Source organism: Marmota monax, unplaced genomic scaffold, assembly GCF_021218885.2.
Source record: "Marmota monax isolate L192 unplaced genomic scaffold, Marmota_monax_Labrador192_F-V1.1 WCK01_AAM20220418_F8-fsc00061, whole genome shotgun sequence".
Lineage (NCBI taxonomy): Eukaryota > Metazoa > Chordata > Mammalia > Rodentia > Sciuridae > Marmota > Marmota monax.
In genome coordinates this window covers 16,371,548-16,391,166 of record NW_026695230.1, presented here as the reverse complement: position 1 = coordinate 16,391,166, position 19,619 = coordinate 16,371,548, and the positions used below count along the sequence as shown (strand labels likewise).

General features: G+C 34.2%; 1 protein-coding gene across 2 annotated transcripts in view; it reads right to left on the bottom strand.

The window, feature by feature from the left end:
* Positions 1–5,077: 5,077 nt before the first annotated feature.
* Tmem41b (transmembrane protein 41B) overlaps positions 5,078–19,619 on the bottom strand; it is a 28,179-nt gene continuing 13,637 nt past the window's right edge. For both annotated transcript variants that reach the window (XM_046438364.2, XM_046438363.2), the window contains 5 exons: positions 19,447–19,575; positions 13,405–13,498; positions 12,800–12,904; positions 9,946–10,084; positions 5,078–7,472 (listed from right to left, as the gene is read on the bottom strand). In XM_046438364.2, the coding sequence (XP_046294320.1) occupies positions 7,303–7,472; positions 9,946–10,084; positions 12,800–12,904; positions 13,405–13,498; positions 19,447–19,575 (637 nt within the window). In that variant the 3' untranslated portion in view covers positions 5,078–7,302. The remainder of the gene's footprint in view (positions 7,473–9,945; positions 10,085–12,799; positions 12,905–13,404; positions 13,499–19,446; positions 19,576–19,619) is intronic.

Sequence of the window (19,619 nt, the reverse complement as noted above, 5' to 3'; positions counted from 1 at the left end):
AAAAGTAAAATTCAAGTAATTATGTAAAATCTTAATTTTTCTTAGAACATTAAGTAGAAAATAAAAATACATGACAAGAGGGAGACTGGATGAGGCCAGGCACAGTGGCACATATCTGTAATCCCAGCGGCTTGGCTGGCGGAGGCAGGAGGATTGTGAGTTCAAAGCCAGCCTCAGCAAAAGTGAGGTGCTAAGCAATTCAGTGAGACGCTGTCTTTAAATACAAAATTGGACTGGGGATGTGGCTCAGTGGCTGATTGAGTGCCATTGAGTTTAATCCCTAGTACCCACCCTCTGAAAAAAAAATTTTTTTTTAAAGGAGATTGGATGAAAGAAAAAAATGTTTATCTTTTAGTATCTTTTTTTTTTTTTTTTTGGTACCAGGGATTGAACCCAGGGTGCTTAACCACTGAATCACATCTCCAGGCCTTGCTAAATTGCTGGTATTATTGGCATGCACCACCATATCACACCATCTCTTAGTAACTTTAATGGCACTATTTTTTTTTCTTGTTTTTCAAATATGGACTCTGGGCACCTTCATTGTGCATTGGCCCTATACATTATATATCTGGACCCAATTATTCTGTACTGAATTGCATAAGCTGGAAACTTATAAAAACTTAAAAGTTAGAATTCTGCATCCAAAGTAGGCTCCACAATTAGAAGCACTTGCAAGAGATTTGAATGGAAAAACAAGAAACAGGTCATTCCCTGCTACTTTAGGCAACATTCCTTAGGCAGATAGGGTTGCAGAGATACCAATATCCATCTCCAATTTTGTTGAAGATATGACAAGAATATTGCAGTGGCCAAGGCAGTAAGCCTTCACTCTTCCAGAGTATCAATGGTTGCTATGATAGTTTAGATCCTGTCCTTCTGAGCCCTGAATCACAGCTACAGTGAGGAGTTCTTGAACATAGTTACTGGTAGTCTGAAGTTTTTACAAGTCATGTTTTAATCTTCAGCATAAAGCCTATTACTCCAATCTTTCTAATGATTTTTGTAAACACCTAAAATCCCCATGTTGAATCCTTTTCTGCCTAATATACCTGATATACAGTTGCTCAAAACCATCTCCAAAATGTCAGATATTATAATGGGCTATCGTCTACTATACCCCCACCAGTAATGATAAAATTAAGCTAAATGCCTGGTCAATTTAAAAACCACAACACACAACTTGTATGTATTTATTAAATCTTTATTTTAAACAAACCTGGGGCTGGGGTTGTGGCTTAGTGGTAGAGTGCTCTTGGCACTGGGTTCAATTCGCAGCACCACATATAAATACATAAAAGTAAAAAAAATGAACAAACCTGGAGTTTATTTGACAATATTGATCACTGTCATGACTTTCTCAACTTGGATTTCTAGATTTCAAATTCATGACTTATTCTAACATCACTTCTATGTTGTCAATGTAAATTAGAAAACTTGAAATTCCATTGCTCACAACCTTGATTAGGTTTCAGATTCAGATTTTTACCACTAAACAGAAAAGCTCCAGGCCCAACTTCTCCCTGAAGCTACTAGGCACATAGTTGAGTCTCTAACCCCACTCACCCTCCCCTCCCCTGGTCCCTTTACCCTTCCTTTCCTCAAATGCCAATTGGTGGGGACATCATAAACCCTTCCTCTCATTAGCCAAGCTCCTGTCCTCCAGGAGCTCATGGTTAGTTGGGAGAGACAGAAGAGTAAATAAAATCCAATCACATTGTAAGCTTTTTATTCCATTAGCAGCTGTAAAAAGATTCCTGGGGCAGGCACAGCGGCGCATGCTTGTAATCCCAGTGGCTTGGGAGGTTGAGATAGGAGGATCCGAGTTCAAAGCCAGCCTTGGCAAAAAAGTGAGGTGCTAAGCAACTCAGTGACCCGTCTCTAAATAAAATACAAAATAGGTCTGGGGATGTGGTTCAGTGGTTGAGTGCCCCTGAGTTCAATCCCTAGTACCAAAGAAAAAATGATTCCTGAGGGGAGAGGCCACCTTGTGGTATGAGGATAAGATTCCAAAGATTCTAAGATGATGGGTCCTATTAACTGAAGAGCCATTTGAACATGTCCAGTGGTCCTACTAAAACAAGATTTTGATTTAGTTTGTTATACTGTGCAAGCCTATGTATATATTTTAAGTAGTCCTATATCAACTGCAAATAATGGGAGTTTTCTCTTTCTCTTCAAATCTTCACACCTCACATTTCTCTTTCCTTTCAGCACTGAGCAGGGCATCTCATGATAGCAGGAACCCTTATTTAGATCCCAACTCTAGAGAGAATGCATTTAAAGTTTTTCATTAAGAATGACATTTAGCAGGGCATGGTGGTACATGCCTGTAATCCCAGCAGTTCAGGAGGCCAAGGCAGGAGAATTCTGAGTTCAAAGCCGGTCTCAGCAAAAGCAAGACACTAAGCAACTCAGTGAGACCCTGACTCTAAATAAAATACAAAATGGGGCTTGGTTCAGTGGGCAAGTACTCCTGAGTTCAAGTACTCCAGTAGCCCCCGACCCCCAAAAAAAGAATGACATTTAGCTGGTTATGATGGTAGACACCTGCAATCCCAATGACTGGGGAGGCTAAGGCAGGATTGCAAGTTAAAAGCCAGCCTCATTGATTTAGCCAGACCCTGAAATAAAAAGGGCCAGGAATGTGGCTCAGTGGTTAAATACACCTTGGTTCAATTGCTGGTATCAATAAAAAAAAAAAAAAAACTTGCAGGCATGGGTAGAGTACATGCCTACCATGTGTAAGGATCTGTGTGTGATGCCCAGCTACACACACACACACACACACACACACACACACTTTTGCTGTGGGTTTTTGGCAAACCATTTATCAATTAAAGAAATACCCTTTTTTTACTGACAGAACAATTTTATCATATATCATCAATTTTATCATATATAGGTGTAACTCCATTAACTTTTCCCAAATCTACAGAAATATTATTTTCCTCAACATGAATTACACTGAAAAATATTTTTTCTGACATTAAATCACCTGTTTTTTTTTAAATACTAAGGATTGAATCAAGGAGTATTTTACCACTGAGCAACATTCCCAGTTCTTTTTATTTTGAGACAGACTCTAGCTAAATTGCTTAAGGCCTGGATAAATTGCTGAGGCTGGTCCTTTGGCCTCAGCTTCCTGAGTTGCTGGGGATTATAGATGTGAGCTACCATGCTGAGCTAAACTCTTTTATTATTGTAAGACCTAGATGTAGACATACACTATGTTAGGATTTTTGCACCAGTATTCATAAGTGAAATGAGTTCATCTTTTATTGCATTATTTTCACTAGATTTTGAAATTAAAAATCAGCCTGGCGCTTTGTGAAGGGGAGGTGCCTGATCACCTTTGCAATTTCACTAATGTATTTTGTTATATTTAAGCTTCATGTTTTTTTCTTATACTAATTGTGTCATTGTGTACTTTCAATATTTTTCCCCTAGGAATTTTTTTTTGGGGGGGTACCAGGGAATGAATGCAGGGGCCACATTCATAGTCCTTCCCTGCCCTACCCGCCAAGTCCTTTTTGTATTTTATTTAGAGGCAGGGTCTCACTGAGTTGCTTAGCTTCTTGCTTTTGCTGAGACTGGCTTTGAACTCGCAATTCTCCTGCCTCATCTTGAGTGTCTCACTAAGTTGTTTAGAGCCTTGCTAAATTGTTGAGGCTGGTCTCAAACTTTCAATCCTATTGTTTCAGTCCCCTAAACCACTGAGATTATAGGTGTGTGCCACCACATCCACCTTAAAACTTTTGAGACAGGGTTTTGCTAAATTGCCCAGGTTGGCCTGGAACCTGTGATCCTCCTGCCTCAGCCTCTAAAGTACCTAGGATTATAGGTATGTGCCACCATATCCAGCTATTTCATTAATATCTACTCTTCAATTTAACTTTTTATTTTTCAAAGTTTACTAAGATCTATTCCAACTTTCTGCATTGGGTATTTATGTAATCTGTTTTGTTTCTAGTTAAACTTCATCTGTCAATAATAATAGAATTATTTGTAGTTCTAAGAAACAAGAAAAATCCATTTAAAAATCCAATGGTAACATTTTCCCATCTACATCTATTTATCTAGATACATATATGATACAACTAAGAGATGATATTGACACAAATACAAAACAGTGTGTCCTCAAGGATTCATGTCTTAAATTTAATTCCCACTGTGAGATATTAAGAAACTTAATCCAACTATGGTGTTTAGAGGTAAGGCCTTTGGGAAGTGATTAGGATAAGGTCATCAGGGTAGAAGATGGCTTTGTAAGAGAGAGACCAGAAGGTATCCAAGTATACCCTTCATCTCTCTACATGTGATATCCCATGTCACCTCCAGATTCTATTAGCAAGAAGCATATCACCAGATTCCCCTTGGTCCCGGACCTCAGAAACAGTGAGCTAAATAAACCTCTTTTTTTTTTTTTTTAAGGTTTTGGACATTTTATCACTCACTCCTTAGAGGTAATCTCTTTTCTTTATGCATGTATCACTGTGACTGGCTCAGTTGTTTCTTTTAAAATTAAAAGGTTGAACTAGGGGTGTATGTTGGTAGTAGAGTGTTTGCCTAGCATGTGCAAGGCCCTGTAGTTTGATCCTCAGCACTGAAGAAAAAAAAAAAAAAAATAAAGGTCTTGCAGTTTGTTTTTTTTTTCTTAGTGGTAAAAATGTACATCAGAATTTGAGATCAGCAGGCATGGTGGTATATACATGTTATCCAAGAGACTTGGGAGGTTGACTCAGACAACTACAAAATTTGAGGCCAGCCTCAGCAGCTTACCAAGACCCCATCTCAAAATAAAAAATAAAAAGGACTGGGGACACAGCTTAGCAAAATAGCACCCTGGATTCAATCCCCAGGCCAAAAACACCAGTAACTTCAAGAGAATATATTTCTATTCAAATGAAGTTGTTTTATTTTTTAAAACATTTATTTATTTATTTTATGTGGTGCTGAGGTATGAACCTAGGGCCTCACACATGCTAGGCAAGTGCTCTACCACTGAGCCACAGTCCCAGCCCCTGAAGTTGTTTTAAATATAAGTACTTTCATAAAATAAATCCCAAGAATGACATTTAAGTTTCTCCAGTACAATTTATTTTATTATTATTATTATTACATTTTAGTTTGCGTTTATTAAGTATCTTAGATATATGACACTCAAAGTAACAGAGCTCTAGAGAAAGACCATTAATTAAGAAGATAATAGCCTTAGTGTCTTAGTATGTCAACTTTCTATTTATTTAATTCACTCACCTTCCATTGCAGATGCTTGCTCTCTTGTGGCCACTACTACATAATGGTCTTTCAGATGTGACCAAAGGGGCTGGGGTTATGGCTCAATGGTAAAAGTACATGCTTAGCATGTGCAAGGTCCTGAGTTCAAACCCCAGCACCAAAAAAAAAAAAAAAAAAAAAGTGTTGGGGTAGATGGCTGAAGCTTGAATTTACATTTGGACTTAGGCCAAGTCTGTGACTCCATGAATACAGGCCACCAAGTATATTTGGGGTTTAGCCCGATGAAGTCTCTGATGAGGAACCTGGAAAAACTGGCAATTCTCTTAGGAGAAGAAAATATACCACCATCTAAATTGACAGCTATAGTTTTCTAACAGGAAAAATAAATAGCAAAGCGAAAGGGTATATAATAAACATGGAGAAAACACTCTGATAATAGAGTGAGTACAATGTGCACATACCAGAGTAAATGGGCTTCTCCCGAGTCCAAGCTCTTACTTTTATTTTTAAAAGTCTGATAAAAATTTGCTCAATTACATTTTATATGGTAATATTTAGTGAACTTTGTCCCAAAAGGCTATGTTTTAATTGATTTGTAAAAAATAACAAAAGTTTATCATTCAGACTCTGGTCAATAAGAAAGAAAACATTGCTAGAAATAATAATAAATAATTCTGCACAAAAGGCCAAGTGACATAAGACTTACTATATTAACCAATATATTTTCTTTGTATTTACAATACATCCATTTGTTAATACTGTGATAGAAAAAAATAAATCAGTCCACATCATGTAGTAGAAACTTTAAGGATGATCTTCTCACAATGAAAACATAAAAGGATTTTTAACACAGCTAAAACACTTTTCAACATAATGACAGTCTTGATGAAGCTAAAACTGACACAGTACTTTAGAATGGCTGTGTCCTGGATACAAGGAACCAAGGGCATTACCATTAATCAAGCAGCAAAAAGTGGTTTAGTTTTTCCAGAACTATTTAAGTACAATAGTTACCACATGAGAAGTTACTTTTTTGAGTTAGAAAAGTAAAAACTCTAAATTGGGAAACTGCATTAATCAAAAACAGTCCCAAACAAAAAAAGCCATCACAGGAAAACAAGGCATTCTTCTAGGTGTATCATGCATAAAAGGGATAATTACGTAATAATTAATGACCAGACTAATAAATAAATGAGGTAAATTTTACAGTCATTAGAACAAATAAACAACATTTAACCACTAGTGCCATGCTGCCATTGTTTGTTTCAAAATACAAAATAATTATTCTAATGTCTAAAAACTATAAGCTTCAGAGATATTAAAGAGACACTGTAACAAAATATTATCTGAATATAAATTATCAACTCCAATGATAGTTATCATGTAATTCTCATTTTTTATATGACGGTGCAAACATTGTAAAAGGTAGAAAAAAAGGATGAAAATAGACTGGCCAGAATCTAAATTACCAGACTAATCCATGATAAAAGTCTATAAGAGAAATAAAAATAATATTAACAAAATAGGTAACTTGATATCCTTTCTATATTCAGTGGTCTATGAGGATACAACCTCTAAACAAATTCATTACATCAAAGGCAAAAAGAGAAAAAACAAATCTCTTTGAAACTTTAGTTATCCAGCTTAAGCTCTGAAAGAAGGCTAATATTACCAAGAATTGCACCACTATCTATTTTAATCATTAGATATGAGAAAAATATTAACTTGAATGAATCAGTTATACCAAGAATTCCTACCATGCTATTATTATAGTATCTACCTATAGGTACCCTTGGTACAATAATTTATGTGTATAATAACTATTGATGACAGTACTTTTCATAGTATATCAATTTCCATTTTTACTTTCCTCTTTTACCTTGACACTTATATGCATTTATTTTATGTCTGATAGGAAATATTATTTTACAAATTCCTCGTTTCAATTACTGAAGAGGTGATTTAGAAACATAAATGGATGCACCTGCTAATCCTGAGATGATAATGATGGTGATGATGATGATGATGATGATGAAAGCAAACCCAAACCCAGATGATTTTTCACTCAAATTTTTGCTTTAGTTTTTTTTGGAAGATGGCTGGCAGAATAGAAAGAACAGCTAAAATCATCAAAATAAATACTGAGTTCCAGGAAACAGCTTCCCCTGCAGTTGTAAGCTGGTACAGTGTTGTTCCTGCTTTAATTGCTACAAAAGAGGGGGGTGCAACACCTAAAATAAAATAAAATAAAGCAAAAAGTAAAAACCATGAATTTTTTAAAATTAAGAATTTCTGTGTGCACAAAATTTCTCATAAGAATACAGCTATTTCCATTTGGAGAGACAATCGTGAAGAATCCAAAGCTGCCAGGCACAGTTGCGCTTGCCTATAATCCAAGCAGCTAGGGAGGCTGAGACAGGAGGATCTTGAGTTCAAAGCCAGCCTCAACAATGGGGAGGCAACTCAGTGAGATCCTGTCTTTAAAAAAAATACAAAATTGGGCTGGGGATGTAGTTCAGTGGTTGAGTGCCCCCTAGTTCAGTCCCTGATTAAAAAAAAAAAGAATCCAGAAATCCTCAAGTTTATTCCTACATAAAGAATTAATCTTTCAAAAATTACCTCTTAAGTATAATGAACAACAACAAAAATCAAGAAGAGTTTCACAGCTTTTATCAATAGTTTAAGGAAAAAAACAAGGAAGCCAGACCTGGTGGTACGGCTGCTTAGAAGGCTGAGGTAGGAAGATCACAAACTCATAGCCAGCCGGGCCACTTAGTGAGACTGTCTCAAAATAAAATAAAGCTCTGGGCTGGAGATATAGCTCATTTGGTAGAGTGCTTGCCTCACATGCACAAGGCCCTGGGTTCAATCCCTAGTACCACCAATAAATAATAAAATAAAGCTCTAGGTTCAAATCCCAGTACCACACATAAAAAATCATGTGCTCTGATCTAGCAATTTCAAATGTAGGAATATTAATGTACATGAGCAAAAATCAAGTTTTAAAGAATGATGCCTTATAATAAAAATCTGAAAATTATCTAAACCTTCAAAGATAAGGTTGAGGACTGGGGTGCAGCTCAGCAGTATAGCACTTGTCTAGTATGTGCAAGGTCCTTGGTTTGATCCCCAGTATTAAAAGAAAACAAAATAAAATTGAATAAATTAAATATAATTAATTAAGAAACATAAACATATTGAAATGTAAAGATATCCAAGACACTGGTAGAAAGAGCAGGTTATGCAAGAGTACATAAGGAACTTAGCTTAGTTTGATCCCTAGCACCACAAATAAATAAAGGTATTGTGTCCATGTTATTTAAAATAAATAAATAAATAAAACAAATTAAAATTTCTATCTATTTCACCTGTAAAACAAGGGGATGAGATACCCATATTGATACAACTGCTGATGAATTTTTTATAAAAGTAGCAACAGGATGCAGCTCAGTGTTAGTATTGCCTAGTATGAGCAAGGACCTGGGTTCAATCCTCCAGATCAAAAAATAAAATTAAGTTAAACAAAAAGTAGCAATAAGGGCTGGGGTTGTGGCTCAGTGGTAGAGTGCTTGCCTAGTACCTTTGAGGCACTGGGTTCGATCCTCAGCACCACATAAAAAATAAACAAATAAATAAAATAGTATTGTGTTTATCTACAACTAATAAATATATATATATTTTTAAAATGTAACAATTCCCAAAATCTAAAACAAAAAAAAGTAGCAATAAAAAATTGATTTTGACAATCCCCTAGCACACACAAAAATTTTTATTGTTTCTTCAAAAAGGTCTAATTTCATTAGTATTAAGCTTTAACAGATATTCAATATGAAACATCTACTCATTGTATCTAAACAATTCAATTTAAATTGGAAAGAAAGGCAGAGCACTCTTACTAAAGAACCACAAGAATTCAAAAAATATGTATGCATATTCATGTCCATTGATTAATTTCAAAATCAAGTGGTCAGTTCCTTGAAAGCAAAAATGTGTGTCTCTCTTGCCTTTGGAAATCACTTTGGTAATACCTACAATAAATGCTGACTTCAATGAAATGAAAACTAGGATCAATCCACTACTGAAATTAAAAGTTCAATACTTGTTAGAAGACAAAGATAGGGGCTGGGATTGTGGCTCAGCGGTAGATCCTCAGCACCATATAGAAATAAATAAAATAAAGGTATTATTAAAAAAAAAAAAAGAAGAAGATGACGACGACAAAGAGAATACAAATCAAGTTCTGCTTAGATTAGAGGTATGGCTCAGTGATAGTTCAGCATGAGCAAGGCCCCAAGGGTCAAACCCCAGCACTGGAAAAAGAAAAAAATTCTGCCTAATTCTGTATTATTAAAGAAATATTCAGTAGAAAGTGGTCTTTAAAGAGGTAATGCAGCCTGAAGCCTGAGGCAGTATAGCAAGTGTAAAGCCAGTCTCAGCAGCTTAGTGAGACCCTGTCTTAAAATTAAAAAAAAAAAGAAAGAAAGAAAAAAGAAAAGAAATAAAAGCACTGGGGATATAGCTTAGTGGTAAAGTGTCTCTGGGTTCAAATCCCAATATCAAAAAATAAAATTTAATAAAAACATAATAAAACAAAGAAGTGACCCAAAACACTTAAAACAAACATTTCTGAGTAATCCATACAGGCCAGGCTTTGTGCCCAAGAGTTATACTGAGCTCTAACACAACATGAACTAAAGGCCTTACCTAGAAAAGTGCCAATAAAAAAAACTTTCAATGGCACATTTATCACAGGAGATGTAATATTAATAAACCAATTAGGCAGAAATGGCGTTATTCTCAAAAATATAATATAGTTAATGAGATGTTCTCTATGACGTTCAACCTGTCATAAGAAAAAAGATAATTAGCATCAGATAAAGACAATTTTAAAGATAAGTTGCTTTATGTAGCACCTTATTTCAAATTCTTGTCCCTAATATTTCAGAATTTATCCAGTAGAAGTGATTAAAATAGGGCTGGGTTTGTGGCTTAGTGGTAGAGTGCTTGCCTAGCACATATGAGGCACTGGGTTCAATCCTTGGCACCACATGAAAATAAACAAATAAAATAAAAGGTATTATGTCCACCTACAATTAAAAGAAATTTTTTTAAAGGAAAAAAAAAGTGATTAAAATAGAATTTGCAAATGACAAAACTGTATACCAAATGCTCATTACCATAGATAAATAACATGAGTTTTTTTGTTTTTAAATTGTGCTTACTGATCAATGTTATGCCACTCAAGTCCAACATCAGCTTTATGATGGCTCAATGATATTTGACACCTAAAATGCCAAATTTAAACATATGTAAACTAGATAAAGCATACACTTCAAGTGGCCAATTTTTAATGCCCCTACCTTTCTACAATGTAATGAATTACTATATCACAACAAATCAAGCTCTGTGTGTTTTGTGTTGCTGATGATTAAACCCAGGGCCTTACACTGGCTAAGAAAGCACTCTACCACTGAGCTACATTTTCAGTCCCTAGTACCAATTTTTAAAAAGTCCAGATAATCACGAGTGAACTCATTCATAGTTGATAAATGAGATTAGCTAGGTATATGGAAATCTTCAGCTGATTAAATAAATACACATTGATTATAATTTATATTGCCTTTGACCAACTGTTAAGTTTTTTTTATTATTGTTGAATTTATTTCCATAACTATTTCTTACTTATTCTTTTTAGATATACATGACAGTAGCATGCATGAGATACATGTGTGTGTGTATATACATATATATTTTTTTTTTGGTGGTGCTGGGGATTGAACCCAGGGCCTGTGCATGTGAGATAAGCACTCTACCAACTGAGCTATATCCCCAGCCCTCAAGTGATTGACCTTTTTTTTTTTTTTTGATAGTTATAGATGGGCAGAATGCCTGTATTTCATTTCTCTATTTTTATGTGGTGCTAAGGATGGAACCCAGTGCCTTACACATGCTAGACAAGCGGTCTGCTGCTGAGCTACAGCCCCAGCCCAAGTGACTGACTTTTAACCTTACACAAAATAGCTATTCCAAAGAAAAGCTTAAATAGTAAAACTACTTTAATTTTCATTACTGATATAGTGAAAGAACACTATACTAGAAGTCTAGAGACATAAGATTCTAAACCATTATAATTAAATATTCGTGATCTGGGGCAAAACATTAAATTGTTCTTAATCTACTAATCTTTAAAAAAAAGGGGGGTACAGCAGGATAATCTCAAATTCCTATGAGATACAATAGTTTATTCCTTCTGATTTTTTATAAAAATAGGATTTGCCTCACAATATTATGTTAGCCTTCTCTGTGTAGCAAGGTTTGTATTTGCAGGGATCCTGACTGAAGATAACAAAGTGTCTAATTATGTGGATACCTACATACTGACCTGAACTTGTCTGCTGATTAAATTTATGAAGACAAAGAATTAGGATTATCATTTCAGAGGATCTAGTGGTATAACTCAGTGACAGAATTTATGCTTTTTTTAAAAAATATTTATTTTTTAGTTCTCGGCGGACACAACATCTTTGTTTGTATGCGGTGCTGAGGATCGAACCCAGGCCGCACGCATGCCAGGCAAGCGCGCTACAGCTTGAGCCACATCCCCACCCCCAGAATTTATGCTTTTAATGAGGAAGTCCTGAGTTTGATCCTGAACACCACAAATAAACTGATAAATAAAATAATCACTACAAGTAAAAAAAAATTTGCTTACAAAATTATTGTCAGGAAGGGCTGGGGATATAGCTCAGTTGGTAGAATGCTTGCCTCGAATGCACAAGGCCCTGGGTTTAATCCCCAGCACCATAAAAAAAAACAAAAAAAATCATTGTCAGGAGCAATGGTATATGCCTGTAATCCCAGTGATTCAGGAGGCAGGAATATCTCAAGTTCAAGGCTAGCCTCAGCAATTTATCAAGACTCACTCTCTCTTTTTGGTACTGGGAATTGAACCCAGGGGAACTTTACTGAGCTATTATCTCCAGCCCTTTTTATTTATTTTGAAACAGGGTCTCACTAACTTGTTTAAGGCCTTGCTAAGTTGCTGAGGCTGGCTTTGAATTTGGAATCCTACTGCCTCAGCTTCCTGAGTCACCAGGATTATAAACATGTGCCACTATACCCAGCTAAGATCCTATCTCAAAGGTTCAATTTCCAGTACTAAAAAAAAAAAAAAGCAAATAAATAGATAGATATTCATATTTGCATACCACTTGATGTTATAGATATTCATATTTGCATACCACTTGATGTTGTTTGGGTGAAAAGATAATTCTTATTATCTAAACTACTTTTGTGCATAAAGTTTTGCTATTTGATTTAATACATAAATTTATGTACTTTCTACATAAATTAAATTAATATTAAACTTATGTAGGGACTACACATTGACCTCTCACTTAACCAAAGTTATATTACATAATTTGAAATAACCTGGACACAATTACACACACCTGAAGTTCCAGCTAAGGCAGGAGGATCACTTGAGCCCAGTCTAGATAACATAGCAAGATCCTGTTTCAAAAAACAAAACTAAACAAACAAACAAATACACGTTTACCTGCTGTGACCATTTTACTGCTTTCTCTGTTAGGTATTTGTACACAACTGGTCTTCCAACCAAATAGGAGAGCATATAGCAGAATGAGGCACCAAGTCCAGAACACTGAAAAATAATAAGCCATAAGCATTTTTTTTCCATCTTATTCACATGGATATATTCACCTGAGGAAAAGCTCAACTCATTAACTTCTTTGGGGGAATGGGGTGGCTACATTGCAAGTATTATAATCCAAATGAGACCACCAAAAACAAATTACCACTTCTGGTTAAACTTAGTGGCTAGAGCCAATTAATTAATGTTATCTTTTAGCCTAAGAATACAATTTCAGCCACCAATTTTTTTGTCACCTGCTATGCTTAAAAACACTTCCCCCATCCCTGAAACCTAACTCACTGTGCTCACCAACATTCTTAAACCACCTGAACTCACAAAACAATAGGAAAAAACAAGTCTAAAACAGCTTATAAATGTTAATGAGTCTATAATAACCCTGTTTTAGAAAACAATCCCTAACACCTCTTTAATGAGGGTTTTAACACATACCACTTAAACTCCTCTTAAATTAATGAATTTATACTTAAACAGTCCAGTGGGATACTTACCAAACAAACAAGAAATAAGGCTAGTGGAAAGGGATAAAGAAACCCTGAGAGTATACTGAGAAATATAGAGCCTGGAATAGCAAATGTTTGCAAGCTGTTAACTTTTAAGTTAAGGATTAAAACATAATTAAGTGAAATTTTAAAAAGACAAATTCAGCATTTCAGGAAAAAGTATACAGAAATTATCATGTTAATGAGATTACATCCATATTTCAGTTAAGGTTAAGAATCCCTTATCCAAAGTGCTTAGGACCATAAGTGTTTTGGATTTTTCCAGATTTTTAAAAATTGGCACCATACACATCTCAGAGATAGGAACTAAATCTATAGACTTAACAATTAAGTTCATTTGTTTCACATTTATATTATACACATAACCTGGAGGTAATTTTACACTAATTTTAGTGTGCCTATGTTTTGACTAAACCCTGTCACTTGAGATCAGATGGGGAGTTTTCCACTTATGTTATCATGTCAGCACTCCAAAAGTTTTGGATTCTGGATCATTTTGGATTCTAGATTTTTTGGATTAGGGATGTTCAATCTGTATTAAAAGACAAAATATGACTCCTCAGCTATAATGCTTCTAAGTGGATTATTTACTAAACAATAAATACCAAACTACAATTAATAAACGCAGTACTAGTAAAATTGTGCTATTAAAAGAAAACCAAGATTCAAATGTATGAATTTCCAAGATCACTGTAATGTCATGTGTAGCTAATAAAAAAAAAAAACATTCATTTTATATAATACAGAACTATATCTCAGCCAAGCCATTGAACATAGAAACAAAAGTCAAATATAGAATTTCTCTATTTTTCCCAACAATGTTCATTAGAGCATTGTTTTGTTTATTGTTTTCTCTGTGTGTGTTGAGTTCCAAATCTGATAAAAGATCATTCATTGCAAAAAAAAGAAAAAAAGAAAGAAAACCAAAATAAGTATCCAACATGTACCAGAGAGAGGAATTTAACAAATTTGGCAAAAAAGAGAAAAAAAGGAAAGTCTTTAGTAGTCTTAAATAACATGCTTCTCTAATGCATTTGTTTCAGGAAACAAGATTTCTGGCTGGAAATCTAGGTATATATAAGGTTATTAAGAATTTATTTAAAATTTAATTATGACAATTACCTCAATTAACTTAAATAAAGTTACCACTCATTAAAAAAACTAATAGGGGTGGCTGGAGGCAGTGGCACATGTCTGTAATCCCAGTGGTTTGGGAGGCTGAGGCAGGAGGATCGTGAGTTCAAAATCAGCCTTAGCAATTAGCAAGGCCCTAAGCAACTTAGGGAGACCCTGTCTCTAATAAAATATAAATAAAGGGCTGGAAGTGTGGCTCAGTGTGTAAGCACACCTGGGTTCAATCTCTGGTACTTAAGAGAGAAAAAAAAAAAAAGAATAGGGTAGGGATGATCAAATACAGTAAAAATCACACACCTTGTTCTTTAAAATAGGTAACACTTTTTATACTGTCTTCTGATTCCTAGTTTTGGTTTGGACAACATTGCCACCCCTAAGATGATTTATTAAAAGATAAAGCAAAATGATATTCAAAGTATATATATAAAAAAGCTGGCTCCATAGCCATAATGCCTCTCTTTGTGTGTGTGGTGCTGGGGATTGAACACAGGGCCTTGTGCATGCGAGGTAAGCACTCTACCAACTGAGCTATGTGGCCAGCCCCTGCCTCTAACTTTTCTTTTTTTAATATTTATTTTTTAGTTGTAGTTGGACACAATACCTTTATTTCATTTATTTATTTTTATGTGGGGCTGAGGATCGAACCCAGGGCGTCGCACATGCAAGGCGAGTGCTCTATCGCTGAGTCACAATCCCAGCCCCAGCCTCAATAATTTAAGTGAGGCCTTAAGCACCTGAGTGAGAGCTTGTTTCAAAATAAAAAATAAAGGAGTGGGGTGGTGGCTCAGTGGGTAAGACTTTATTATGGTAAATTTCAAATATCTGAAACTAGTATTAATGATGCCCAATATTAACTTTTTATTGTCATAGATATCCAGTCTGTGTTTGTTTTAATTTCCAAAATGTCTCTATTTTTTTTTTCAGTATTGGGAATTTAACAACTCAGATGGCTTTAACATTGAGCTACATCCCTATCCCTTCTTAATTTTTATTTTGAGATGTGGTCTCACTAAGTTGTCCAGGCTGGCTTTAAACTTGCAATCCTTCCACCTCAGATTCCAGAGTCCTTGGAATTATAGGCCTGACCACCATATCAGGCTTGCATTTTCTTAATAGTTATCTTTTTCAAATCAGAATCTAAAAAAGGCTCACATATTCTATTTGTTCAATATAGCTCAAGTACACCATACTTTTTTTTTTGTTTCTTCCACTTTATTTACTGGAGAAACTATCATTTGCCACTTTTTGGATATTCTGTTGTATCTTCAACATATTCTGTCCATTACCTTATGGTAATAGTTACCAAAGTATTTTTCTTTGTGCATGGGCAAGTGACTTGAGCTTAATTTTCTAGCTATTTAGACTTGAAAATTTCTAGCTATTTAGATTTCAATTCCTCTTTCCCAAAAAATCTTGGCTTTTTGTTTGTTTTGGGTTTTTTAGAACCAGGGATTAAACCCAGGAGTGCCACATTCCCAGCCCTTTTTAAAATTTTTTAATTTTGAGACAGGGTCTCACTAGGTTGCTTACTGTCTCATTAAATTGCTAAGGCTGGCTTCAAACCTGCAATCCTCCTGCCTCAAGACCCTAAAGCTACTGAGATTTACAGTTGTGTGCCACCATGCCCAGCTAAAATCTTGGTTCTTAATGACCTTAACATAATTAACCGTTTGCTTCACATATTAAGGATACATAATACAGGGCTGGGGTTGTGGCCAGTGGTAGAGCGCTTGTCTAGCATGTGTGAGGCACTGGGTTCGATTCTCAGTACCGCATATAAATAAATAAAATAAATGTCCATTGACAACTAAAAAAAAATATTTTTAAAAATACATAATACTGGGGCTGGGGCTGAGTGGTAGAACACTTGTCTGGCATGTGTGAAGCCCTGGGTTTGATCCTCAGCACAACATAAATAAAATAAAAGGGTATTGAATCCACCTATAACTAAAAAAAAATTTTTTTAAAAATTCATAATACATTAGCAATATCATACTGAAACTTTTCCACATTGTAAATACATGAGTAACAATATTATTACTAACAACATGAGTACTAAAAAAAAAAAAAAAATCTAAGATTTCTTTTAAGTCTTTCTATTTATATGAATTTGCCCATTCTAGGTATTTCTTATTTGAAATTAGGTTTTTATTCAAGAAGGTATTAGCACTGCACTGCTGAAAACAGTGACCATATACTGCTATTAAGACAATGAAATACAGGAAGTCTGAACTGAGATGTGCTATGAATATAAAATACACACATCTCAAAGAAATAATATGAAAAAAAAAAAAAGATTTGTTAAAGTACCTCAGTAATAAATTTTTTAGAGCCTAGTGTGTAGCTCAGTGATAGAGTACATGCTTAGCATACGAAAGGCCCAGGGTTCAATTCCTAGCACATCCACATGAAAATTTATAGTGATTATATGTTGTAATGATAAAACAACATTTAATACATTGATTCAAGTAAAATTATTTGAAAAATTAATTTCAGGTGGTCCACTTTTTCTAATGCTCCTACCATTAAATTTAAAAATTAAACCAGGCTTCCACCTATTTCTTTTAATCAGTCATGCACTAGTAAAACTAAAACTGTTATATATACTCAAAGATAAAGTCTTTCCCTTTGTTCACTGAGTTTAAAAACATTAAGATCAAAAGTATAGGGCTGGGGTTGTGGCTCTGTGGTAGAGCACTTGCCTCGCATGTGTGAGGCACTGGGTTTGATCCGTAGCACCACATATAAATAAATGAATAAAATAAAGATCTGTCAACATCTAAAATAAAAATATTTTTTAAAAAGATCAAAAGTATAAAGAATGTTATAAGAAAATACAGATTTAACAAATTACTTATTTTATTAAAAAATCAAAACCTGATTTAAGGGGCTGGGGTTGTGGCTCAATGGTAGAGCGCTCGCCTAGCATGTGTGAGGCACTGGGTTCGATCTTCAGCACCACATAACAATAAATAAAATAAAGATACTGTATCCAATTACAACTAAAAAAATATATAAAAAAAAAACTGAATTGATACTAACCAGTATCTTACTTAAAATTTTATATCAAACCTATGGGCATTTTACTACATCTCAGCCCTTTTTGCTTTTCATTTTGAGACAGAATCTCACTAAGTTGCTTAGGGCCTTGCTAAGTTGCAATCCTCCTGCCTCAGCCTCCTGGTTGCTGGGATTACATGCATGCACTAACATGCTTGGCATTTAATAGATTTCTTAAGACAGTGTATATACAATTAAATAACTTTCTAAATAGCTTCCTAAAACAGCCTATCAAAAAGAAAGGTGCAGGCTAGGGTTGTGGCTCAGTGGCAGAGCACCTGCCTCGAACATGTGAGCACTGGGTTCAATCCTCAGCACCACCTAAAAATAAAAAAAATAAAGATAATGTGTCCATATATAACTAAAAAAAAAAAAAAAAAACTGTAAAAACCTTTTCCAAAGTTTATACTATACTGAATATATTGTGTTGCTTGAAGTAGGAAACTGTAATAGTCTAAAAAAATAAAAGAAATGTGCACAAAATTTATTCCCAACTTTCTCCAGATTTTAATTTTTCAAATAGGGAGGATAACAATAAAAGTACCTACCTACAGCACACTACCTAAATACAAATCCATCTTCACCATGTAGGTAAACAATTAATGTTTCCATTAGCAGTAAAAGCTTTTGTAAACATTTACTGTTAAATTGCTTATGTTAGAAGTAACTTCTCCAATATTTTTACATATATACTCAAAACTACTGCATAAGGAGATCAATTGTAGAAACATGTAATACCCAATGCAATATAAGTCCAAGAAAAGAAATGTTGTAACTCCACATCAAATACAGCCATAGAATGAGAAGTTATACTCCACTTATGTATGTTAAAATACATTCTCCTGTCACATATAACTAACAACATATTTAAAAAAGAAAACGCTATTAAATTTCACAGGACAAAAAACCCAACAAACCAAAATTAATTCAGGAAATAAAAAAGGAAGTAAAAATACAAATACCTTAAGGGAACTAACAACATAGTTAATTTGCCTTTTAAAAAAAGCTATTTTAAAAACTTTCACAGACATTTGCCACTATGCCTGGAAGTTATGGATTAATTGACAAGGTATGTACAATTAAATAACTTTATAAATAGTTTCCCAAAACAGCCTTTTGTTGTTGTTAAGTAACATTTACAAAATCAGGAAGTAATCTTTCATTAATCAAGAAGATTTGGAAAGCAGGCTGTATAACAATGAAAGATAGGGCTGGGGTTGTAGCTCAGTGGTAAAGTGCTTGCCTATCACATGTAAGGCATTAGATCCTCAGCACCCCCCCCCAAAAAAAAATAAATGAAAAAAAAAAAAAAAAAAAAAAAAAAAAACATTTCCAAAAAAAAAGAAACTCCTTTGAATATTTATTTTCTTTTGAACTTTTGCAAAAGAAACTTCTAAATGGAAGGGAAAAAAACATGAACAAAGGAGATTTATAAGATAACATCTATAAAAGCAAATGATTAAAAGCCAATTGTACAATTGTACAAACCTACTAGAATGTTTTTAAAAATGATATAACTACCAACTCAAAATAATGTATTTTAAAAATTAATAAAATAATTATAAAAAACCCCAATAGATAAATATCCTTAAGAATAAAGGGAAATATTTAATTAGTGACAAAAAGAATATCAAAAAATTTGATAATAGTCATAAAAATAAATGAGTTAAAATTAAGGTATAATTTTACATTTTCAAATATTTTATTTAATATTATAACACTGCATTAACAATTTTTAAAAGGAAAAATAATTTATGATTACACACAACTAAATGACAGTTCTTTTAAGCCCTTTCTTGAACAAAACTACAAAGCATTTTTCAGTTAAAAGGATACAAAATATATGTAGCAAAATAAGCTACAAGTACTTGTACATAAAAGGTGTCCTTATATTTGGATAAAACTTTTCCTAGAGCCTTGGCATCATCCATATCTCTGGGAACCTTCATATTCACTCTTTCTTCTCTGAAGAAATAAAATTAAAGTGAAAAAATTTAAAACAGAATTTT